The sequence below is a fragment of the Protomyctophum parallelum genome, assembly GCF_964188405.1.
Source record: "Protomyctophum parallelum genome assembly, chromosome: 18".
Classification (NCBI taxonomy): Eukaryota; Metazoa; Chordata; class Actinopteri; order Myctophiformes; family Myctophidae; genus Protomyctophum; species Protomyctophum parallelum.
In genome coordinates, this window is record NC_139716.1 from 16877721 (window position 1) to 16904097 (window position 26377).

The following is a 26377-nucleotide window of genomic DNA, read 5'->3' on the forward strand; positions in this document are numbered from 1 at the left end:
TCAAAATGTAGTTACATAGGGCAAGTATAAGGTATTAAGTAGGTATACAAATGAGACTGACGTTCCGACGCAACTGCATCTTCTTCAGAGCCATGAGCTGTGACACTGAATGCTGAGACTCCACACTGTGTGTGTGTTTACGTTGGAGGGTGCACTGCATACATACTTCCATGAGAGTGTCAAGATGACTGAGGTTGCGTGTGTGTGTGTGTGTGTCTCTGTTGTGTTCGAGGGTGCATGCATACATTAGTCCATGAGAGTGTCACAGCAACACTGGCAGGAATCCATCGTACCTCAGAAACCTATCTCCATTCTCTGTGTTTCTTTTTGAGTGGTGTAGCCACTCCAATGAACAGCAATGTCCGTTCCATCCCTATGTCCGTCCGTCCGTCCGTATGTCCCTATGTTTAGGGTGCCAATAGGGGCAAAAGTGGTGCTCTTGTGCTAGAAACGGAGTGAGAGATAGTGTTGCACTGTTGCCTGCTAATTACAATGTGTGCATGGGAGATGGAGAGAGAGAGAGAGAGAGAGAGAGAGAGTAGAGAGAGTGTTGTCTGTTAATTCCCCCACACAGTAACTATAATTTCTCGACCGTTTCGGACGCGGGCGGCTCGCCGGAACTGGGCCGGCACCCTGGGCACGTTCCTGTGGGTCTGGAAGTTCCCACAGTTGCTGACAAATTAAGTGAACCCTGAGATCTTCAAGCTCACAGCGCATCACATCATCATGCGTCATGACTCATGATGCATTGTTTTGCTACTTTTGAAAGTGATTAATTCTATGTGGGTTTTTATAAATATTTAACCAAAGAAAAGTATCAGCGAAAGCTTGTGGCTAAATAATTATTTTGGATCCGGTGGCCCACGTGTTCCTTCAGGATGACACTGAGCTAGACATGTGTGTGTGCAATAAAAGGAGTAAATATTAAATGTGTGCGTGCTTGAATTGAATGTGAAGAAAATACAAAATAATTACACTGGACAATTAATATAATTGTCAACAATCTGCATAATGATCTATTTCGAAACAAACCAAAATAAATCAGAAAAAACAAATCTGCGTCTTAGCAGCCGATACTGTGATGTGATCATATAAAAGGCATCAGCCAGATATACGTATCCCATATAGTAGTGCAATGGTCATTGAGTGTGGCTGTGTGTGTGTGTGGCTGGATTTTTGAGGAATAGAATCTTTTGGACCAGAAAGTCAGTGAGATGAGAGATTATGTGGAAGATGAGGAGGAGAGAGGTGGAATGATGATGGTAGGATTGTCTGTGTGTGAGAGAGTATAGAAGACGAGGCAGTGAAAGGATGAAGGGATTTATAACAAAACAATGAGAGAGGAGAAGACAGAACCAATATTGATTGTTTCCGCCAGCTGAGGATAACTTGAGCCAACTGTGCTCTCTGAAATTAGAGACGGGAGGACGGCGAGGAGAGAGAGAGAGAGAGAGAGAGAGAGAATGGTTCTCCACATTCACCTGAAAATCCCCCACACTGTATACTGTATGTTTCTTTTCCCTTTTTACCTCTGCTGATTTCCTGTTTTGACTATATTGGTATATTCATACGTCTCTAAATGTTTTGCTGAATTGAAAATGGTGGGCCCTATTGTAAACAAGTGTAATGCTTTTATGGTGTTGTCCACAGTTAACAGTTTTTGTATTGAGTTGTGCTTGAAATGTACTGTAATTCTGCAAACTGTTCATTAATCAATCAATCAAACAAACCTTTCAATGGCCTGCCAATATCGCACACCAAAGATATCCGATCTACGCTTAGATGGACTATTTTCATTGCATTTTAAATTAATGGGACCATCATTTACTAAATGCATATCATGTTAGTTGAAAAAAGACGATTGAAACAAAGTATTCATGAAAATGTTAACTTAACACATAAAACGGCATTGGCGTTGATCTACGTCCATTAACACTTAGTTAACAATTCACGCCAGCATTTTTCCCAGTCAAGCTCTTATTTTGAAAAGCCACATTTCCAGACTACCGGAAGTAGTAGTATCCTAGTAAGTTTAACAGGTCTCGTTCAACTGTGGCTCTGTGCCATCAAAGAAACGTTGTTTTGACCAAAAATGCCATCTTGGTCCTGGGACAAGGATTAGTAGATACAGGCGATTGAAATAAATGGATAGAATGGATTCTTATGATCTAAGATCGGCGACGGAGTCTTGTAACAACAGCTAGCTACCCAATGCTAACGTAAGAAGCATTATGGCTTGATCGATCGAATGCACTATAGAAGTGCGATTTCCATTGATCTACGGCAATGGCGTTAAGCGTAGTATCAAAAAAGAAATGGATTGGACCCTTATGGGTGTTAAATTAACACTGCGGATAATCAGCTTCTGACACCTCACATTATTATCTTCTGCACCTGCCTTCACTGATGGGCTCATGATTGTTCCATGTATAGCCAATGAGGGGGCTTCTAATTGGTTGACTCATAATTATCATCATCCGGCACAGATGTGCCACTCGCCTGCCTCAATCAGAGACTTGATACCACACTTGACTGTCCACATCACTTATGTCTGCATTTGGACAGCAAGGAGCCATTCTGTTCCAGTGTTGTTATACTGCTTTATGGTTATTAACCAAAACTCTAAATTGTCTGGTTGCCAGTTCGAGTCATAGGACCTACCGTACCATTGCCTTTTGCCACAAGAAATGAAAGAGAGAGATGGGATTTAAGATTTGCCTTTGGGGAAATTAAATGGGTATATAAAATAAATAAATACTACTACTACTACTACTACTACTACTAATTATTCAAGGTTTTTGTATGAATGAAAAACACACACACCCACTTGCAGCACATGATGCACGCAACTATACGCATGCACGCACGCACATCACAGTGAGCATTGAGTGAAAAGGTCCACTACATTAGTCCTTGTGGATGCAGCTACGTACAGTATGAGTGCATCATGACATTGAAAATTGTCCCTCAAATTAATAGAGGGAGAAAGAAAGTAAGATAGACGCTAAAAAGTAGAATAGAAGGGGTCAGAAAGAGTCAGTGAGAGAAGGACTCTCTCTCCTCGTTTTCCCCCACCATCACAAACTCAATTAAACTCAAAACTCTGTTTTGTATTCAGCACTCACTCGGCCATCTTGTATTGTTGCTGCAGTGCCTGTACTGTACTGCATAGTATTTTTTTGTCTGTGTGTGTCAGAGATTGTGTGTGTGTGCGCACGCTTGTGCGCCGTATGTTACTTTGTTCCGTATCATCAATACTTTTCTCCAGTCTTTCTCTCTCGCTTTCCCGCTGTCCTTCGGTCCTCTCTCTCTCTCTCTCTCTCTCTCTCTCTGTCTCTCTGTCTCTCTGTCTCTCTCTCTCTCTCTCTCTCTCTCTCTCTCTCTCTCTCTGTCTTTCTCGCTTTCTCTGTAAACGTTTTTCGCCACATTTATTTTTCTGCATTTGTTGACATCGTCTATTTGAATTACAAATGTTATTGAGTTGTGCTTGTATACATCTGCTATTCTTGAACATTTCTGATATATATATAATTTCGATTTATTTTTTCTTTACATAAATCTTCTGTTCTGTGGGTCCCTGGAACAAACTCTTTTCAGATGGGTGTCCACGGCCAAATGTATATACATTTCTGGGTCCTTGTGCAAGTTAGTCTTTCACACCGAAAATAGCAGATCTACAAGTTCACAATGCATCATTCTGCACCATGATGCAAGCTTGCATATCTGCTATTTTCAGCGTGAGACTGGATGAGCAACCAAGTATACACCAGGCTTCACTGTTGTTCAGGCTGTGTCAAATTGCCACAGTGTGGGTGTCTGAGACACACACACACACACACACACACACACACACACACACACACACACACATTGCACACGTGCAGTCACACAGGTGTACTCTAATGATGTGGCATTGCAACATGCTAAATAAACGTCCCTTTGGGAGCACCCTCACAAGAACAGTGTGAGGGTGTTCCATCAAAAAAATGGAACACGTTGGACTCCTGTAACTATAACACATGAGCTGTGACACGTGTCCATATACACTGACACAGTCCTATGGAGGCAAACACCCAGTAAGTATACTTACACAGAGAGAGGGCGGGAGAGAACAAAAATGAGGCCAAATTATAGTTTGTGTGCTGTTCGTCTTGCATACCAGTCTCACATTGACACATATACGCTGTTCGGGTGGTATGTGACTCCATCTTCCCATTTCCACACGCAGTCTTATGAGAGGACAACCGGATCCCCTCACGACACATTGTGAGCTTGTAGATCAAGTGTAAAAATCAAGTGTAAAAATCTGCCATTACTGTATGACGCCATCAAGACCCGCCAAAATAAATTTTAGTCAACTAAAATCTTGTGATATTTAGTCGACTAAAACAGACTAAATCAAAAAACTTTTCAGATGACTAAAATATGACTAAAACTAAATGATATTTCTATTCAAAAGACTGTTTTAAAACTAAATTTGCTGTCAAAATCAACGGGGCTCAGCAGCAGACACATCCTAGCTGGTACAAGGAGGCAGATTGACAGTATTTATGGTACAGAATAGGGCCTTGGGATTTGTTGGAAATTAGGTCAGAGAATTATTTGTGCTCCTGCTGCCTCCTTCCGGATATTTGAAGATTGATTGTCAAAATTTCAAAGGACATTTTGAAGCTTATTCTGCGCTCCCTCCACAGGGCTCTCTCTGGCGGTGTCATTAAGCAAAGGCAAACCTTATTTTGGGCTTATGCATTTTCAATTTTCAGTAAATTGAGCAAAAGTAGAAGAGCAGGCGGTATTAAATGAGGAAGTGAAGTGTCTTTCTCTCGGTGCTGTGGTCGAAGCCTCTGTAATGCGGTTACTGGGAGCTGATTATGTTAGCCTCAGACCTTTTTGGCAAGTCGAATCTAACCACTTGAACCCTAGCATCCATGTTCTCAGCTGAACATTTGGCGATCATAGCAATTCAATTCAGTGAAATCTTATTAAAGTGTCAAGTCACAACCAGTGTTGTTTTCGTCAAACTAAGACTAAACTAAGACGGAAAATGTTCGTCGTCTACCTTTTTCCACTGACGAAAACTAAATGGAAACTAAGCTATGGTTATATTTGGCGATATTTGGTGTATAGAGGGTATGCACGTGACATCGTCATCAAACCAGGAAGTTATGCGGGAAAGCCTACTGAGTGCCAAAAAACTACTTACTTTTGGCCTTGACAGCCCATACATCCAAACAGAAAAGTCCAATAAGCTTGCATTAAACGACGTTAAACTACGTTAAACTCACTTTGACACTCACTTTGCCACTCGATTTGCCACTCGATTTGCCATTCACTATATGCATGCGCATACCCTCTATAGGGGGAAAGAAAGAGGTGGGCATTGGGCTGGTATTAAATCCCCGGAGCACTCTGGTCAACAAAGGTTCAAATTAATTATGTGTAGTGAGAGAGCAACATACAGGAAGACAAGCTTTAATTGGAAGGGAAAGGCAGAGATGCATTAAATATGCACTATAGGATCCGGATCCAACAGATGAGCATAAATTATGTCCATACTGTAGATGGGGGGGGGGGGGGGGGGGGAACCACACGATAAGACGCCCGGCACCATGAGATTAAAGGACTCCACCAGATGCACAAAGATAATGTAACCAAGAATCAGAACTTGATCAAAGTTGGGCATAGCGTTGATATGATCGAGTGTTAACACCCCGAACGCCCAGGGTTATTTAATCCATTAAATCAGAGCGCCCAGCGATTTATACAAGTGGAGCAAGCTCACCTCTTTCAAGCCAGGGCTTCACCACCAGTAAGACATCCAAAACCATGAGTGGTAAAACAATAATGGTCACTGAGAATAAGGATCTGACACGATCAGAGCCACTGTGACTATTAACACTCTATTATTGTCTCCACCAGGCCGAAGGCTTGGGGGGAGAGTATGTTTTGCACTCCGTCCGTGTGTCCGTCCGTCCGTCCGTCCGTCTGTGTGTGTGTGTGTGTGTCCGTGAGCAGCTAATCTCGGCCACCGTTAACCCGGTCGATGCCAAATTTTGCACACACACTCCCTGGATGCCAACGATGAACCTCTGCCCCAAACTTTCCAGAACGGCCTGTTATAGCGCCACCAGGAGGCCGCTTTGTGCAAAACAAGTTATTGCACAGTACACCTACAGATTTTGTCCAAACATCACGCAAATTGGTACACAGTCTCTCTAGAGCCATTCAACGAAACCCGTCTTTCAGATTTCTCAGACTCCATCCTGATTGGTTAAGATTGGCTTCCAAAGTTCACAGGAGTGCTCAGTTTCAAACAAAATGCTGCAAATCATGAACACATCGCGTGATTTCCGTGAAATTGTGCACCCACATTCCCACTAGGCCGAGGACGAAATGCCACATGAACAATTTCAACTCAGCCTCAAGGTGGCGCTATAACTGGCCGAAAAGTGTTTTTACCTCTAACTGCACGGATCTGTGGATAACTTTGTATGCCAACTCCCTAGAGGCCAAGGAAAAACCTTTGCCTGGAATTTTTCACATCTGCTCTTTATAGCGCCACCAGGAGGCCGACATATGTAAAACACATTTTCTATTATTACTCCTTCAGATTTTATCCAAATTTCACGCAAATTGGTACACATGATCTCCATAGTCATGTGATCAAGACAGGTTTGTTTGATTTCTCATATTCCATCCTGATTGGCCACGATTGGCTCCTACAGTTTTCAGCAGGCTTTGTACAAATCGCCACAACTCCTCAACGCAGCGTCCGATTGCGATGAAACTGTGCACGCATATTCCCACTAGTTTACTTTTGTTGCCCTTTTATCCAACCACCAGATGAAGGCAAGCTGCAATGTCCTACATTCCTATCCTGGTGGAGACCTGTGCACAGAAGGGCACTTTTTCTAGTTTATAATGTATACCACGCCACTCCATTAGTTATAAATAACCATTTACAATAAATATTTAATATTTAACTTGTGGGGCCTTTAATGATCAGGACAGTAGGCGTACAGGGAACTGGGAGAGAGCTGCCGTGTGCCATGCAGCAATGGTCATCGAACCCTCGACACGCTGTTAGCACTGTTGCTTTTGGCAGCAAATTTTGATTTTAGTTTCATTCGTAATCTCTTGAATAGTTTTAATTTAGTTTTAGTGACATTTTGGTCACCTGGAATGTTTTAGTGTTTTAGTCGACTAAATCTACAGTATTTTTATTCGACTAAAATGTATTTTGTCGGGCCTCGATGCCGTCAAAATGGCTGTTTTTACACTTGCTGAAAATAGCCGATCTACGAGCTCACGTGTTGCGCTGTTGTGAGCTTGTAGATCTGCTATTTTCTGTACCACCACTGTCCTGTAGCTTGAGTGATCGACTGACAAATAGAGAGCAACAGAGATGGAGAGCAGAGAGACTTTATGGAGACGACTAAAGACTGAGACTGAGAGAATGTCTATGCAGTAATTGGTGGAGGAATAGACAGCAACAACACTCGTAACATTTTATTGGGCCGTATATATTGACGGAGCGCAAAGGAGGGAGAGCGAGTGAAGGTTTGTGGAAAAAAAGATAATTGAGACAATCTTCAAGGAGTGGAACAGTAGGTAAAAAGTCCCTCTCAGCTCCCTGTTCCATCTTCTATTCCAGATTTCTGATTTATGCACCCATGTGCTCTTAATTTTACAGCGGATATAGGTTCAACGTTGTACTTTATTGTTATAGGAGCTTCTGATCTACAACAGTAGTCATTTTCAGAAATGGAAAATAAGGTCTGCCTTCCTTGGCATTAAGACGAACAGAACATTTTAATACGCGTTATTTGTTTTCAAAAACTGTGCTGTGTGGAAATACAATAGGGCTGATTTACTTATTACCCCCCCACCCCAGCTCATAAAACCAAACATTTCTGTTTCAACAACTAAACAAATTCAGCTGTCATTGAGCCATTATTAAACAAAACCCTACATCTGTTGTGTGAGTGTTTTGGTGTCTGGACAGATCTGAAGATGGACGGAGTGAAGATGCATCTCAGAACAGAGCAGATGGTGGTCGCTCAGGGCTTTGAAGTTTTAGAAAATGGAGAACGTATCAGATGTCAGACTTTTGAAGACTGCAGTGGCCTAGACACACACACACACACACACACACACACACACACACACACACACACACACACACACACACACACACACACACACACACACCGTGTTACTGTGGAAACAGTGCTCCTTTGTGTCATAAAGTGTGACAGCTGGGGTTGCCATGGCAATAGGGTTTCTGCTCAACCCTCCCACTCTCTCTCTCTCTCTCTCTCTCTCTCTCTCTCCCGGTTTGTGATTTTGTTTATTTTGGGAATCTGTCTCTGCCTTTGTGTTGGCTACTTACACACTTTTCATGTCAGTGTTTGAAGTGTCTTTCCACAATGTTCTGTTCCACACAGCAGCAGAGCAGCTATCTTAGGGACTGTGTCCACAAATACAGTTTTTTCTTTTAGCTGCCAGCAGCCAGCACCTTATTTCCGCCATGCATTTCTATGGTAAAGATGCGTGCACCAAGAACCTGGCCCCAGGTGCAAGACAAGCAGACATATAAAAAAAGAAGAAGAATAGAGTCTGCACACTGGTGATGCTGAAAAAAAGCTCCTCTGGAGTTTTATTGCGTCAAAGTTTTGATCTTATTCGATCTTCATCTTCATATTGTATAATAAATGATGAAGATCGAATAAAATCGAAGCATTAAAAATGCGCGCGCCAGCCTCGCATTGTCACGCTCTTGTCACATTTCCACGTTCTTGGCGGCTAGTCTTTTTTTCCCCCCCCGGAGCAACCTGGGAGCCTCCCTCGAGTAGAAATGTGTTCGTCGGCCATCAGTGTCACTTCTTTGTTTTCTCTGACTGGCCTCGTTCATTCATGTTTACTGCTGCCGATGGCAAAAATATATATTCTCACTGGCAGATTCGTCTGGTTTCCAGGCTCTGATTACGCGGCAATCAAACTTGGCAATCGAACAATACGTTGATCTGTACTTTGGAAGAGCTCTCAGCCTCTGTATAATATATGTTGTATATTAAACCGTGCTCTGCCATGAGAGAGAGAGAGAGAGAGAGAGAAAAATACACTTTCTGTGGACAGATACAGCCCCTTAAAGGGTAAGACCACTTTTTTGGAGGTTTGGGTTGTTTTCTTACCTTATTATGGTCAAACTAGTCCAGTCCAGGAGTTAATTCGCTCCATTGTGCAGTTTTATAGAAAATAACTTTATAAAAATACCATCCCAATGAGCCCATTGACTTACATTGTAGCGGGGAAACAGCTCTCAAAGTCACTCTTTTAGCACATGAACGAACGCAACAAAAGCTGATTCTGACAATTTATGACATCAGGAAAACTCATGCGGTTTTATTTTCGTGTTTTAACGTATATTTATAAATGTACTATTTTGTTTGGAGAGACACTGAAGCTGCAATGTGGTCTTCCGTTTCCGGTTTCATTTGTAAACAAGGAAGCACGCTGGCTGCCTGTGTTGTACGCTGAGAGCACCCAATCCATCTGCAGTCGAGCAGTACCCCCGACACAGACACCCACGGCAAGCAGTCATAAGTTTGTAGGCTTACGATACTTTTAGAACGGAGGATGAAGTGCACTGTTCCAGGTTGTTGCAGTTAGAGTTGGACCAATCGGATCGTAGTACCGCGTCACGTGAAAACAGAAGTGATTCGGTTAGCGTAAGCATACCTACCAGATCTTCTTTCTACACAAATTAATCAAAACAAGACAACGTTGACATTTTGTATTAAAAAGAAAACCGCATGAGTTTTCCTGATGTCATAAGCTGTCAGAATCAGCTTTTGTTGCGTTCGTTCATGTGCTAAAAGAGTGACTTTGAGAGCTGTTTCCCCGCTACAATGGAAGTCAATGGACCCTATTTTTTATTTCTTAAATTGCTAATAAACAACACAACGGAGCGAAATAACTCCTGGACTGGACTAGTTTGACCATAATAAGGTAAGAAAACAACCCAAACCTCAAAAAAAGTGGTCTTACCCTTTAAGGGGCCAAACTGACTTATTTATTAGGAAGCAAGTGCTTTAATCAACTTGATCAATGTGAAATGAAGACATTTTTAAGCTGTAGTGCTCGGGCGGCCATAGCTGAGTGGCGAGAGAGACAGTCTGGGAAACAAAAGGTCCCTGGTCCCATTCCCCCCGTTCCGCCCAGTCTACTCTATGCCCTTGAGCAAGAGACGAAATGCTCACCCGCTGCTGCATTAAGGATGAGGGAATGCTGAGAACAGAATTACCGTATGTGCAGATAGGAGTGGGAGTAGATTATTATTATTAAACTGTTTAATCTATAGCAAGCAGTCACGTTAAGCCACATTTTCACTCTTTCATTCATGATAATAATCGATAGTTAACATTTTAGAAAAGTTTTCCCACATACAGTAATTTATCCAGGTTGGTTCGCTGAGTGCGAAAGCTCTTTTTCTGTGTATTCCCCATGTTACAGATAGTAACACATTTCGTGTGTGTGTGTGCGCGTGCAAAATCTGTCTTGGAAGAGTCACCCATCGACTAATCTAATATACGGCAACCGTCCCCGTGTTTCTTCACTTGTCCGATCCAGAGGAACACAGTTTTCCGGCCACTGCTACAGAGCTGACAATGAGGTTATATCTTCCCTTCTTCTCTGGAGTCCTGCCTCAAAGCAGACCAGAGGTAGAAAACTGTCATTCCCTGATGTCATCGCTAGTGACACAGGCATCAATAAGCAGGAACTGGGGATGGCAATGAAGGACCGGGAAGTCTGGCGTGATATTGTGAAATCCACGATCTCGACCGTGGTCTGTCTGTCTGTCTGTCTGTCTGTCTCCCTCTATCTCCTCTCATCAAGCCTTCAGCTTCATTCCAAGACCACTTCCTGGTTTTTATTTTGGCTTGCCCCTCTTCTTCTCGTGGGGTTTCCTATTCTCGCCCCTCGCCCTGGCATATAGGGAGGAAGGGATTCCTCCAGCTCCCTATGACATATGTCCATCACAGGCCTTCAGCGCTCTCCTGTTCTCTTTCTCTCTCTTTCTCTGTCTCTGTCTCTGTCTCTGTCTCTCATCTCCCATTTTCTTCAAGTTTCCTTTCTGGAGGACTTTTGTTGTTGTTGTGTTGTTGAAGCCATGCTTCATGAGGACAGGATCGTTAATTCAATGACCGTGTTTGTGAACAGCGGTGGCGTGTAACGAAGACAGAAGGACAAGACGCGTATCATCTTACCGCCATGTAGAGCGTGAGGCGAGGTCAAGGAAAGTGAAAGGAAGGAACAAGAGCAAAGGAAGCGAGGAGAGGAATGTGAAGGTTTTATTGGAGGAAAGGAGCAAATAAGAATGCTGTGTTGGAGCACTGATTCACATCCTTGTGGGGGATTAGGATGTGTGGGCACACAGGAGGTAGAGCTCAGAGGCAGGCTATAGTGTACTCTCAGGCTGGAAGAATCAGAGCGGGCACGTGCTGGTTATTAACTGGATCGACGCCGGGCCCGAGAAACCGAGATTAATTTACCTTTGCAATGGATGCCATTGTCGTATATTAAAATACAATACAGGAGAGAAAATGTGCACGGCAGACAGACGAGATTCGATGTTCCACGATGTTGTTTTATTATATAGTACACAGCAGCACAGCAACAAAGCATACCATCGGCTCACACAGGAGCGACCTGGCCACAGGAGTGACCAGCCCAATTAACCAAGTTTACATTTAAATCGAACTGCTTTAAACAGAGTCACGATACACATTGAGCCAGACTGGCATTTGGCCACTCCTCTGGAAGGTAGATCACTGTAGCTTTGATCCATTGTTCATCTTCTAGCATGGTAAAATCCTTAGGTGTGAGCAGGATCTAGACTCAGAGTATAAACAAACCCTCGACACCCTGACTTTAAATAACAAAGACAGGCCTCAGAGACTAACTGTCTTGCATATTAAGCCAGCCAGCTAGTAATCAGACCTAGTTGAGTACATTTTGTTCACGAACGAGATATTGCATATAATTATTGGTTCCCAGATACGACACCATGCCACAGCATCCCGAGATTAGTTTTATTCCCCATAATCCAGCGGAAAAATATATATAATTAGCACGATTTAGCATTTTATGCTAACGGGCCGTGGAATGCAATCAAATAGGACTTTTCTGTTTGGAAGTATGGGCTATGAAGGCCAGAAAGTAGTTTTTTGCCACTCAGTAGGCATTCCTGCATAACTTCAGGGTATGATGATGATGTCACACGTGACACGGTGACACGCATACCCTCTATAGCTAAAGTTTAAAAAATAATGGTTAATGTGGTTAAAAAAGCTACAGTAATTCCAGGTGGGTTTAAAGGGATTGTGACATTAAAATAAAGGTTTTGGAATTGTTCTTATTTTTTTTAGGTTTTCTAATCTCGATTGCACCCAAAAAACATGAACTTTTAACATTCAGTAGATTTTGTGTGATCTGGGGTTTTCTGGCTCAAACAGGTGCTCTGATTTGCCGGCAGTAAGTGACATCACTTACTGCAAATCCCATATATGTCAATGGGATTTGCCAGCAGATGTCACTGTTTCACTGTGTTGCCTGTTTTCATTGTACAGTAGCTCAAAAGTAGCTCCAAACCCCAAAGAAAACTTCAGACCACAGAAAATCCACTGAATGTTCAAAGTTCAGGTTTTTTGGGTGTAATTGAGGTCATAAAGCCTAAAAGAAAAAAGAAAAATAAATTAAAATGAATGTCATAAAACCTTTAAGAGCTGGAGGTCGACCACAGCGCCTCACGTTTTCACCCTTATAATGGTCAGGACGGTTTACACATGCAAGGGGGACAGAATCCTAGGTACAGGTATTTTGTCAATTGTAACTTTAAAGTGAAGACTCAGCAGTAATGTGTCATTCTGGGCCCTCGGCTACAGATTGGTGGGAATAGAGGAGAGATAGGGATGGGGGGGGGGGGGAGGACGAGGAAAAGTAATGGACTCTAATCCTTTAGAGGAGAGTGGAAATGAACGGATGCATAAATGAATAGATAAAATGGTTGAAGGGATTCCAGTCAAGCTGTTTTCTATTACAGAAGGCTGTATATGAGCGTGTGGGTGCATAACGGTGTGTGTGTGTGTGTGTGTGTGTGGGGGGGGGGGGGTGTGTTCTCATTAAGAGTGGGTTTTCACTTTCAGTGCCTCAAGTTTTTGTGTCCGTGTCCGTGTCCGTGTGTGTGTGTGTGTGTGTGTGTGTGTGTGTGCGCACGCACGCGCACAAGCGTGCGTGTGTGTGGAAGGTGCGTTCCATGCGTTATGTTTGCACTATTGCCGTGTACAGTACAGTATTTCATTTGCACCACATGCTCCCCACTGTATACGTTTTCATGCATTATTGGGTTTGTCTGTGCATATGTGGTGAATGCGCACATCAATTATGACATGTAGGTCAACGTGTAAAGATGCACATTCTGTGCGTAGTGCGCATATACCACGTGTGCTTTCCTTTATATCCACGTGTCTGACTGCATGGATTTGTGAACGTGCCCGTTCAGATTTGGGTATGCCGCTGGTGTGGGTGTAGGCCTTCTGAGTCCTACTGAGCACAGAGATTAGTGTGTGTGTGTGCACGTGTGTGTGCACATGCAATGAATTCTGAGGTGAGTCTGGGTGAGAGAGAATTGGATGAGATTACTGCAAATCTGGACACCAGAGAGTGAGAGAGAATGGATTGATAGGGAGAAAAAAAGAAGGCAGAGAATTATTGTTTGGGTCTTTCTTTGTCTGGTATAAAAACGGCTAATTCTATTATTATAACGTGTGATTCTTCAGCCCCCTGGCCATGACACACATAACCCTCGGCATGTAATATGGAATGAGCCTTAACACATTTCCTTGCTGCATTCATTCATTAATTCGCCTTAATTCACAAATTATTTTTGAAGGATCCACTGGAAACGCAGAAAAACAGAACCGGATGTAGACTAACAGGGTGTGTGTTGCAGTTATTTTCGTCGACTAAAACTAAGACGAAAAATGTTCGTCGACTCCTTTTTTCAACTGACAAAAACTAAATGAAAACTAACCTATGATCAGTGTAGTTCAAGTTACTTTTAAAAAGTAAATAATTATAGTTATAGTTATCTAAAAAAGTAATTTGTTACTTTACTAGTTATTAAATTATGAAAGTTACTACTTTCAAGTTACTTTACTTTACTTTAAAAAATAATATAAAAAACGATTTAAAATAAGGTTTTTTTGTTCTGTCGCACAGTAAGATAAAAGACAACTCCCCCTCCTAACATTATGAAATGTAGTGGAACAATACAACATGTTCAGAAATTTTGACAGGCATCTTTATTGTAGCCTCAACTTGCCTTCATTTCTTTTTTATAATAATCAAATAAAAAATGAGTCCATATATCTGCAGTGATAGAGAGATATTCTAATTCATCAAATGTATTTTTGAGCTCATCTTCCATTTTAGAATATTTACTGTTCAGGTATTTGGAAAATGTATTTCTGCTCATTGGCCCTGCTTTCACTGGTATTTTGCTGACCAAGGAACAGACTCCACCGTTGAGAGGGGAAGCATTTCCTCAACAACATAGGCTACCTAGCAATCATTTTGTCAAGTTGACTCTTGGTGACATGCTACTGTGGCGATTTAAAATCGATATTTCCAACCCACAAACCATCCGATCTCGCTGTTATCCGCATTTGCCATTGTAGCGTGTGCAATGTTCGTTCAACCGGCGTTTTCTTCGTATGCGTTACAAGGGTTTGTGTGTCTGTGTCATAGACTGTAGGTCTGTGTTTACCTACAGGCATAAGAAAAGCCCGTCCTACTCTGTCAGACTGTCTCTGATTGGCTTACCCTGAAATCTGGCCATACGTTAGCCAAACAATGACCTCTTCTGCGACGTGCTTTGTTCATGTTAGCGTGTGAAGCCATGTGGGCTCAGAGGCTAGTATGAGTATGAGAGCACAAACAAAACTGTCAACACAGAGAGCGCTCTCTCAGCAGCAGTCAGCACAGAGACGCCTGTATGACAGTCTGACTCACGGAGCTGCATGGCGAGACTTTTCACTTGTATCACAGAAGTTGACATAATAACATAATAACGCCATAACGCGGTTATCACACGCACAGTAACTATAACGCCGTTATGGAATGGGGAAATGTAAAGCATTAGGTTACAAGTTATTGCAAATAGTAGTTTCGTTATGTAACGTTAGTTACAACACTGTCTATGATGACTAAAACTAAGACTTAGACATACGATTTAGTCAACCAATAAAAACTAGACTAAAACGTCAGGAAGGGACTAGTGGACAAGAGATCCAGTATAAGTCACTGTATACTTGGTTTGCATGGTGAAAATAGCCGATCTACAAGCTCACAACTGAATCGGGCTTGACGCAGAACGCAGTCGGGCGGGGAAATGTGTTAACGCTCGCATGAAGTTCAAAAGGTCAAAGGGCTTCTGATCAGCAGTCAATTCCAACCTACGACCTTGCGTTTTGTCTCTGAGGCTTCTTAATGAGCCAGTGCTAACAAAGGAATGTCCATTCCCTTCATGACTTCATTTGCGAGTGAATGAACCTTCGGTCCACTCAGCTACTGAGGAGTGACGACGCTAGAAGCACGAATCTCACATTTAATCAATGACTTGTCCTCATAAGTGTCATGAAAGCAGACAAAGTGTGTTCTGCTCAACTATGACATTGATTATGTGTTTGAAACAATTAGATTATCCCACGGAAGCCATCATTGAAAACTGCGTTCAGCACTTCTGGACGTCGGCCCCCTCAATCGACCGCATGCACTGCCCCACGCACACACACGCACACGCACACACACACACACACACACACACACACACACACACTGAGTTGACTTGACATCGGCATTTAACAGATCAATTACATCAATCATGTGATTGATTTGGTACCTCTGAATTGTCTTTTACACACGCACACACACACACACACACACACACACACACACACACACTGCCGTGCCACATATACAGTATACCGCATTGCCCAAGCAGGAGAGATCGGATCAGAAAGAAAAAGAGAAGTGAAAGGATAGTAAGAACGTACATCTTATTTATAAAGCACCTTTCAAGGAAATGTTACGAGGTGCTGAACAATCGACAGTATACTATACGCAATCAAAACAAGTTAAAAACAGGGAACACAGCACAATATTGTAAAAATACAATACAGCAAGCATTAAACGGAGCCAATAAAAAAAACGAATAAAAAACATAGGCCTGTAAAAGTGGATTATAGGGAAAGAAACCAAACTATTGGAGATGGCAATGAGAAAGACATCGCGGTGCTTTATTAGCATGCTTTTTGGACCAAGCCAGGGAAGAAAAGGGAGGGAACAGGCAGCAGGGTGATGATGATGGTGATGAGATACGGCAATAGACTGTAAAAAGCGTTCCCCGGGTCTAACATGAACGTAAAATGAAGCCTGTCAGTCCTTGAATTGTCGCCATCTTTCTAGATCCGTTTGGGCCCAGCTGGCCCATTGGCTGGCCCAGACAACGAGGCGGGACTTCCCCCCTTCTTCTTCGTTGGTTTTTATTTTGACTCGAGTGGGTGGGGGATCCCGTTCATAGACTGTAACGGTAGCCACGCCCCTCAGAACATGCGCAACTTTATGGTCATTTTTTTTATAAATGGGACCACAATTTTCCAAAAAGAATATTATGACATTAGAAATGAGACTTTAAACTATTGACTGGAAGCAAAAAGTATTCATGACCATGTTTATTAAGGTAATACAGTCTAGGTGAAGTTGGGCCCAAATACATGGACTTCTATGGGGCTATGGTTTTTTTTGGGCCCAATGACAGCGCCACAACAGGCCATTATATGAATCCCGATTTCTTTGTGGCTTCACAAAATATCTGTCTGACTGCCCCCCTGGATACGGCACATATTTGAACTGGGGGCTCACCCCCCCCCCCTCCCTGACAAGAGGTAGAAATTGAGGGGCCCAAGGACATACCCCTTGGGGGGGCCCCCAGTCAACAAAGTATACAGTATATAGGGTTTAAGTGGTTAACAGACAAGGTAGCAGAACGTGAAATTGGAAAGAACGGTGGTGGAGCGATGTGCATTTAGCTGGCAGTGGGTGGTGGGATGGATCAGTGGACAAATGAATTCGAGACTAAAAGACAAATTAATCATTGCACCCAAAGCCACCCATAAATGCACACGATCCAAAGAATAGTTCTATATGGCTGTGCACCACAAATAGCCGATCTACAAGCTCACAACGCATTGTGCTTCCACGTGTGTATATATTGTACAGTGGCACTAACTAAAGTAGGCTGTATGCGAAGACTTAACCTCTCTGGCATTGTGACTCCATCACTATGAAGTTAAGTGGTGTTTGAAAGTGATCACAGTGCTCATGTGTGGCCAACTGTAACAGGGGGTTTCAAGGCGATTTATTTTTTATCAATTTACACTAAATGGAATGAAGGTATGTGTGTGTGTGTGTGCATAGAGTACATGCACAACATGCTGTTGCAAATTATCCATCGTGCTCGCTCGCGCGTGTGTGTGTGTGTGTGCACGTGCATAGCTGTCTGATGGTGCTGTCCTTCATGGCAGTGCTTTTTGTAAGTGCACGTATGTGTGCCTCATCCTCCCGACGACCTTTTCCAATGCCAGTATGACTCATTGATTGCTCTGTCAGTGTGGCTGCATTAACACTACAGTGGCTCCTCAATCTGTTATACTGCAATTTCACTCTGTAACCATGTGTTAGCAGGGCGATGGAGCGATATGGACTCGTGTGCAGCACACACACAGTACACGTGTGTGTTGACTGACAGACACATTCATTTTGTGTGTGTGTGTGTGTGTGTGTGTGTGTGTGTGTGTGTGTGTGTGTGTACTGCAGACCTAGCCTGATTAGCAGACTCTGAGCTTCCTGAAGCTCACTCAGTGGAGTGCGCATGCAGGGTCTCTGCTCTGGGCTTGAAACCAGGCTAGTGCAGACCTTGTGTTTGGTAATTGCGTTGTAGTTTATCAGTGAGGCCTTGAATGCCAGCTAAATGTACTCATCATCATCATCATCGCCACAGCAGGTTCTGGAGGCATTATACCACCACACACACACACACACACACACACACAACACACACACACACACACACACACACACACACACACACACACACACACACACACACACACACACACAGCGATCTCAGCTTGAGCCCTTTTCTTTTAACCTTCCCTGCATGGAGCCAGATTTTTCACTTGTGGTGTGTGTGTGTGTGTGTGTGTGTGTGTGTGTGTCTGTGTGTGTGTGTGTGTTACCCACTAAGGTAAGGTCATGGCTTTCATATTAGTCATCTCAACAGCTGGGTAATGGGAGCTCTGCACAGCTTGTAAAGGACACACACACACACACACACACACACGTGCGCACATGCACGCACGCACACACGTGCATACACACACACGCACAGAGGGCTATTTTGAAGTTTGAATGTCCACTCACTTTTAATCATTATATGAAGGGCTAGGAGAGCACGGCTGCATATTATACATTGATTTCAGGTGTGTAAAATACACAGTTGCACAGAGAGCGAATGTGATGATCATTTTTGTAAAGGTCAGGATCAGGTTTTGTAAATTTATGTCGTTTTTTTATAACTTTTTTTAAAATGGTGATGGTTAATAGATTTATTTGTATTGCATCATAAGATGCAATACACTATGCATAGGCTTACAAGACACTCACCACATGTACATTCACCACATGTACACACCACATGTACATACACCACATGTACTGTACATACACCACATGTACATACACCACATGTACACACCACTAAACAAACGGTTATGGATACATTGTTGTCGCACCGTCCAACTCAACCGCCATGCCTTCTCTGACTTTTCCTGAAGCAAAACAATGTCCTTGGTGAACAGCAAACACACACAACATTCAGACATCCAAAACAGGAATGCCAGTGTATCTGCCCACCTCAACTGCCAGGGGTAATGCACCAGAGGGACCTCTGTGCTCTCTTTAAATTAAATGCAACATACGGTTCAGTGATATTCCTCATTGAATTGAATATCATTTCTTAACTTGGCTTTTTTTTTCAAAATGTCCACCATCCATTTCTCCTGATGTAACAATCACAATTTCTGTTAGACTGTATTAATATTACAATGAAGGTTATTCATAAAATATTCATTTAGATCAGAAAGTGAGAACATTGAGGAGACCTCTCTTTTCCCAATTAAATATAAATTTCGTCTTCTTCTTCTGGCAGTTGGATGAGGCGATTCCATAGTCTGGTCTTTTCACATCTCTGCCTTGTCAGGCCTTGTGTCACATTCACTATTTGTGCACCCCGAGAACACACCTCAAAGCTCTACTCTGAATATTTTTAGTTACCTTCAGTTAATAATGAATTCCATTTATTATTGAACTGCAAGTCTGAGGTGTGCCGTCAAATATATATTTTTAAGATATGGACAGCAATTGGTATGAATAAATGAATGTCCATGAGTCATCTACAGTATATGTGAATATTTCTAGCCATGTAATGCATGTTAATACGTGTCTTCAATGTGCATGCATTTGCAGTGCACCTTCCTTATCGACCACATTATCCCTAGCATCCCATTTCTCGGTACAGTATGTCACAAATTATGTTTGAGACGCTTTTGTGAGCTTTCCTCGTCGATCTTCAATTTTGAGACGTGTAACGAATGGATCTGCTACATTTGATGCTTTAGTGTTTCAGTACAGATTCAGTTTAATGTCCCCTGTGTGTGTGTGTGTGTGTGTGTGTGTGTGTGTGTGTGTGTGTGTGTGTGTGTGTGTGCACTGCACACAGTATGTATGCATGTACTGTATGCTTGCATGTGTGTTTACTGTATGTTTGATGGTAATGGGTCTCTACAGAGTAGATGCTATAAGTGGGTCTAATTTCTCCCTGCAGAAGCCAACTGTCACCTCGTTGTGTTAGTGTGTGTTCACATACCGTATCGTCATTACACGGTAGTTACAGTGGACATTAACACACACACACGACGGGCGATCTTCTTGAGCGTGCACGATGGCGTATCCCTGCTAGTGTGTGTGTGTGGTTGTGATGAGAGAGAGACAAATCTAATTGTACTGTTTCTAGGCAAAAAGACCAGATGATGAGCCGAGAGCAGGTGCTAACTCACTGAACTGAAAACCATAGCTTGCAGCGCACACAGACACACACACACACACACACACACACACACACACACACACACACACACACACACACACACAACGCACACGCACAGATTCCAGGCCTAGCCCATGGCTAATTCGGTCATCACACATAATGTTCTTTGCCTAATGATTCCTTTGAGTGCAATTCTGCTACCATATAGCCTACAGGTAACATTCAACCCTCCGTGTACATATCACTCTGTCGCAAAGGTCTAGAGATGTATCATCCGGTACGTGTGCGTTTGCATATACTGTAGGTATATGCCTCTGAGTGCAATGTGCGTGCAGTTACATACCCCTTTAAAGCTATCCTTTTCATTACAGCCTTATGTTTCAATACCAAGGCTAGCAAGATTAATAAATAGTGCTCGTTGTCAGCTTAGGGCTCAATTTCTTTCTGTATGTCTGTCTTAAGTCTGTGTGGCTTTACGGTTTAATACGGTTTCGTTGTGAAATCCTAACTGTCTCGACTGTCTTCTTCCCCACTCTGGCAGTCAAAGCAGGCCTGCACAGTTAAAGTAGAGCTAAAAGCTAAAGAAAATCCTCCTCAGGGACTAGACTTAATAAAAGTGGAAATTAACTGATTATATTCTTCTTAATCCATTTGGGGCGGGAACCCCTTTTGGTGTTTTAAGCATTATGTTACACTTTAGCTATTGACAAATAGCAGATCTACAAGCTCGTAGCGCGGCACCGAGTGCCGAGCTATGAGCTTGTACGTCTGCTATTTATTTTTAAATCGTGAATGTGGCGCAAATCTTTGAATACATGTTCTTTCAGAGAGAGTTTTTAACTCAAATCTTTGCTTCTGGAACAACATATTTTCAGATGGTGGGGGGGTCAGCGGCCAATTTCATATCATTTTGTGGGTCCTTGACATGAAAATGTTTGAGAACGACTGACATAGAAACATGGGCTTTTCAAGGATTTAGAAGGCATTTGTAGAATCGTGCTCTAAATGGGTTAAAGTGTCTCGCCTGGGGGACAAAAAACTCATTCAACCCGATAAAAGGCTTCAATCAAGAAAACATAGCCCTCTGAATAGATCTGTGATTGCCTCGGTGCTGACGAATGTCGTCATGCTGTGAATGGTTGCACTGCTTTCACACCATGGGAAATAAAATAATACCTAGAAATTGTGTTTTGCCACGTTCTATGCAAAAAAATCTGCAGATGCATGATGGAACGTTTGTAAAGCTCTCTGGAGAGCAGTTTCAAGATTAAAAAAAGTCTGTAATTCTTTAACTCCCCTTATGAATCTTCTTAGCAAACCTTGTATTGAAACGTACTTTCTGTGCTTTTTTTCCCCCCTGCAAACTGCTACCCAATCAATCAATCAATCAATAAATCAGTACTGGTATTTTTCATTTTGACTGTATGTGGACGAGGGGCCCACATGTAGAGGAAACCGAAAATAGACGTTTTTTGCGAAAATATCCATCCATGTGTTGGCAGGGCCTCGTGTCCTGACTTCGTTCAGTATAGATTTAAGCAGGAACTTACTATGAAATTGCATGGCAGGGGGGGGGGGGGGGGGGGGGGGGGGGGAGGGGATGCAGGCAGGAAATCTAGGAAGGGGACTCTCTCTTGTTTATCATATGGAAATGTCTTCCAAGCCCTGCATGACGATCACACATGTGTGGATGCTTAATGTTAAGTTGTGGTGCATTTCGACACATTTAAGATGATGGGTTTTTCTGTGGGAAAACCTGCTCAACGTGTGTTTTTTTCTTCTTTTTCTTCATAACATCTCCTACACCTACACCTCATCCATCAACGCTCGAGTCGGGACGCATTCAACGTTGCATCTGATCAGACAGCCCTGTCTCTCTGACAGGGAGCGGTCTGATCACACAGCCCTGTCTCTCTGAGGGGGAGCGGTCTGATCACACAGCCCTGTCTCTCTGAGGGGGAGCGGTCTGATCAGACAGCCCTGTCTCTCTGAGGGGGAGCGGTCTGATCAGACAGCCCTGTCTCTCTGAGGGGGAGCGGTCTGATCACACAGCCCTGTCTCTCTGAGGGGGAGCGGTCTGATCAGACAGCCCTGTCTCTCTGAGGGGGAGCGGTCTGATCAGACAGCCCTGTCTCTCTGAGGGGGAGCGGTCTGATCACACAGCCCTGTCTCTCTGAGGGGGAGCGGTCTGATCACACAGCCCTGTCTCTCTGAGGGGGAGCGGTCTGATCACACAGCCCTGTCTCTCTGAGGGGGAGCGGTCTGATCACACAGCCCTGTCTCTCTGAGGGGGAGCGGTCTGATCAGACAGCCCTGTCTCTCTGAGGGGGAGCGGTCTGATCACACAGCCCTGTCTCTCTGAGGGGGAGCGGTCTGATCACACAGCCCTGTCTCTCTGAGGGGGAGCGGTCTGATCAGACAGCCCTGTCTCTCTGACAGGGAACTCTCTTTGTGCCGTTTGTCTATCTATGTATTTTCATTAATCCATTCTGGGCGGGAACCCCTTTTGGTGTTTTACGCATTATGCTATGATTTAGCTATTAAAAAATAGCAGATCCACAAGCTCATGCTATTTCTTTTAAATCGTGAAAATGTGGCGCAAATCTTTGAATATATATTCTTTCAGAGCGAACGTTTTTTACTAATATTTTTGCACAAAGAGAGTTCCCTGTCAGTTCCTTTCTTTTTATATATCCATGAGTAGTTTTCATAATACATCCCTTTATGATTCATTGGTGTTGTTATCCCACCTGAACCGGAGTGTTATGAGCACATACAGGACATAATTGATCACTGTAATCAATCTCAGGCCTTTGGAAAACAGGCTTCAAATGGCGATTTCGGCGCCCAATGAGTTAAACGTATATTCAGTCATTTAACTTAATTAAAATATAACATTTTTGTGATAATCCTCCCTACTATAGAGTGTGCCGACCATATAATTAGTTCCTCCCTATCCCCTGTGAACCGCAGGGGTGAGAAAGCCTTCATCCAATCAGGATAGAGGGGGCCTTCCTCCAATCAGGATCGAGCCGGGCAGGCCCTGGTGCGCGTGCTGTTGGCCTGTTGCGTGTCCCGTCCCGTCCCCCCACTGTAGAGTGTGTGCATGTGCATATCTTGTTCCCGGTGGTGGACCGGGTTTTTTTCCCAAATCACCCAAATCACTGAATGCTCCTTTAAGCCTGTGTGTTGACCATGTTGTTTTCACTCTTCACAACAGGTGGGCTATGAGAACGCTGGCACCGTGGAGTTCCTGGTGGACAAGCACGGGAAATACTACTTCATTGAGGTCAACTCCCGACTCCAGGTGGAACACACGGTCACTGAAGAAGTCACAGAGTAAGTGACCCCAGTTCATAGTGTGTGTGTGTGTGTGGTGAGAGGTCCTGGTTATCATCTGTCCATGGACAGGTGTCTTGTTGTTTCGAGGACGGACGGTTCCCACCTTGAAGATGTGGTGGTGAAGGATGAAGAGACTGGGGTTGGGGGAGCATGGAGGAGGAGGGAGGCCAGCGAGGAGTGATGATTGATGGGGGGGTGGGGGGGGGGGGGAGATTGTGGGATTGAGAAAGTGGAACTGATAGAAGCAGGAGAGAGAGAGGTGGTGGAACACACAGAGAGAGAGAGAGAGAGAGAGAGAGAGAGAGGAACAGAGACATACAGAAAGAAATGAATGAGAGGTGATGAAAGATATAAATGCCGTTCCACTCTGCTGATGACCCATGAGATTTGTTACACTATGCACACACACACACACACACACACACACACACACCCTCACACACACACACACACACACACACACACACACACACACACACACACACACACACACACACACACAGACAGACATAACCATTTCACAGTACTGATACAAGAGTTCAAGATGTGTGACCTGATACATGATGATCGGTGGCTTGAAGAAGGTCCTTGTGACCGAGCCGTCGACCTCTTTTATTACATCAACACTAGCGGTGAGGTGTGTATAGTGCAGGAATTGACCTTTTTTCTTTGGAATTGGATCTTTGGGGGGGATTTGATTCCCGGCACCACAAAAGATTCACAGTAAGTGGTGTGCGTGTTGTCTTCTATACTCGAGTCGTCGTGATTCGATATGGGCTAGTGTTGATTTGGTCGACTAAAACTATGACAATAATGTTTTTCACTGGCGAAAACAAATAAAAGGTTGACATTTTATGCTTGGTTGCATGCTGAAAATAGCTGATCTAAAAGCTCACAACGCGTCACAGCAGGACACATTGTGAGCTTGTAGATCGGCTATAACACTCGACTTGACTAAAACTAGACTAACACTTAAACATTTCAGATTACCAGAAATGTGACTAAAACTGAATTAAGTTTATTCAAAAGACTATGACTAAACTAAAATCATAATTAGCTGTCAAAAACAACACTAATACGGGCCCTTAATGTATGACACGCACGCACGCACGCAATTGTACACTAATCCCCCTGCCTGTCTGCCACAGCTCTCTTCACTCTTCTGGACTGCTTTATCTCTTCCTGCTTACTCTCCTTAGGAACACAACTGGCCTCTTGTAGACGCTGCAACAATCACTCATCTTTGTGTGTGTGTGATTAGTCCATCAATTACTTTGTCGATAGCTAAAATAATAATTGAGAACAATTGTTTTATTTATATGAATGTCGGTGGTTCCCACATGTTTTCATATCAAGGACCCCCAAATTGACACTAATTATCCCGCGGACCCCCATTTGAAAAGATATGCCAAGGACAATGAGATAAAGGCTCTAGCAGTGATTCTCAACCCGTTTAATTTCAAGGACCCTCAGTTTGACATGCATTAGTCTACGGACTAATGTCATTTCTATCTCTCGGACTCCCAATTTATATTTTAAAATCACTGTTAATTTAACTCTGAGAGTGTACAACGGTTCCTGACGTTCCACTAAACTCTCTTTAGGGATGAATTTGTGGACGGTACAATTCATCCCTGAACACACAAAGATGAACAAATCAATTGCAAGAGCAAATGCTGTTGATTGTTGAAACGCGTACTTGCCAAAGAGGCCAGCAGGGCACATTTTGAAGCCGTATAGCTGATATACGGCTGATAGATATGGCTGTTGGAATTAAGTGGATAATGAGCAATGATGAATAAATAGTCATCACAAATTCAGTATTCATAGTTTTTTTTTAGAACAGCTCACTATTGGCACAGTCAGTCCACTGAAGAACACTGCGGGTAAAGCTCATAGTTTGTTGGGTTTAAGGACGCGTGAGCTGGTACTCCATAACTAAGTGCTGTGGTAATGCCACATCTGCAATGCGTGTGGCTCGTGCAGAGCATTAACAATTGCTTCACTTTCTCTCTCTACTTCTTATGCATAATTTATGTTCCATCGTGAGACCTTGATCTTGTGCTGAAAATAGCAGATCTTCGACTTCAAGGTCACATTGCGTTGTGCGATAACACATTGTGGGGGTGTATACAATGCATTGTGGGGGTGTATACGATGCATTGTGGGGGTATATACGATCCATTGTGGGGGTGTATACGATGCATTGTGGGGGTGTATACGATGCATTGTGGGGGTGTATACGATGCATTGTGGGGGTATATACGATGCATTGTGGGGGTATATACGATGCATTGTGGGGGTATATACGATGCATTGTGGGGGTATATACGATGCATTGTGGGGGTGTATACGATGCATTGTGGGGGTGTATACGATGCATTGTGGGGGTGTATACGATGCATTGTGGGGGTATATATGATGCATTGTGGGGGTATATACGATGCATTGTGGGGGTATATACGATGCATTGTGGGGGTATATACGATGCATTGTGGGGGTGTATACGATGCATTGTGGGGGTATATACGATGCATTGTGGGGGTATATACGATGCATTGTGGGGGTATATACGATGCATTGTGGGGGTATATACGATGCATTGTGGGGGTATATACGATGCATTGTGGGGGTATATACGATGCATTGTGGGGGTATATACGATGCATTATGGGGTATATACGATGCATTGTGGGGGTATATACGATGCATTGTGGGGGTATATACGATGCATTGTGGGGGTATATACGATGCATTGTGGGGGTATATACGATGCATTGTGGGGTATATACGATGCATTGTGGG

General features: G+C 43.3%; 1 protein-coding gene across 1 annotated transcript in view; it reads left to right on the forward strand.

Annotated features, from left to right (window-relative positions):
- The window catches only part of LOC310875852 (pyruvate carboxylase, mitochondrial-like), a 427358-nt gene that overhangs the window by 56923 nt on the left and 344058 nt on the right, over positions 1-26377 (forward strand). Inside the window, exon 10 of the mRNA XM_083789259.1 lies at positions 23451-23569. Coding sequence (XP_083645385.1) covers positions 23451-23569 — 119 coding nt within the window. The remainder of the gene's footprint in view (positions 1-23450; positions 23570-26377) is intronic.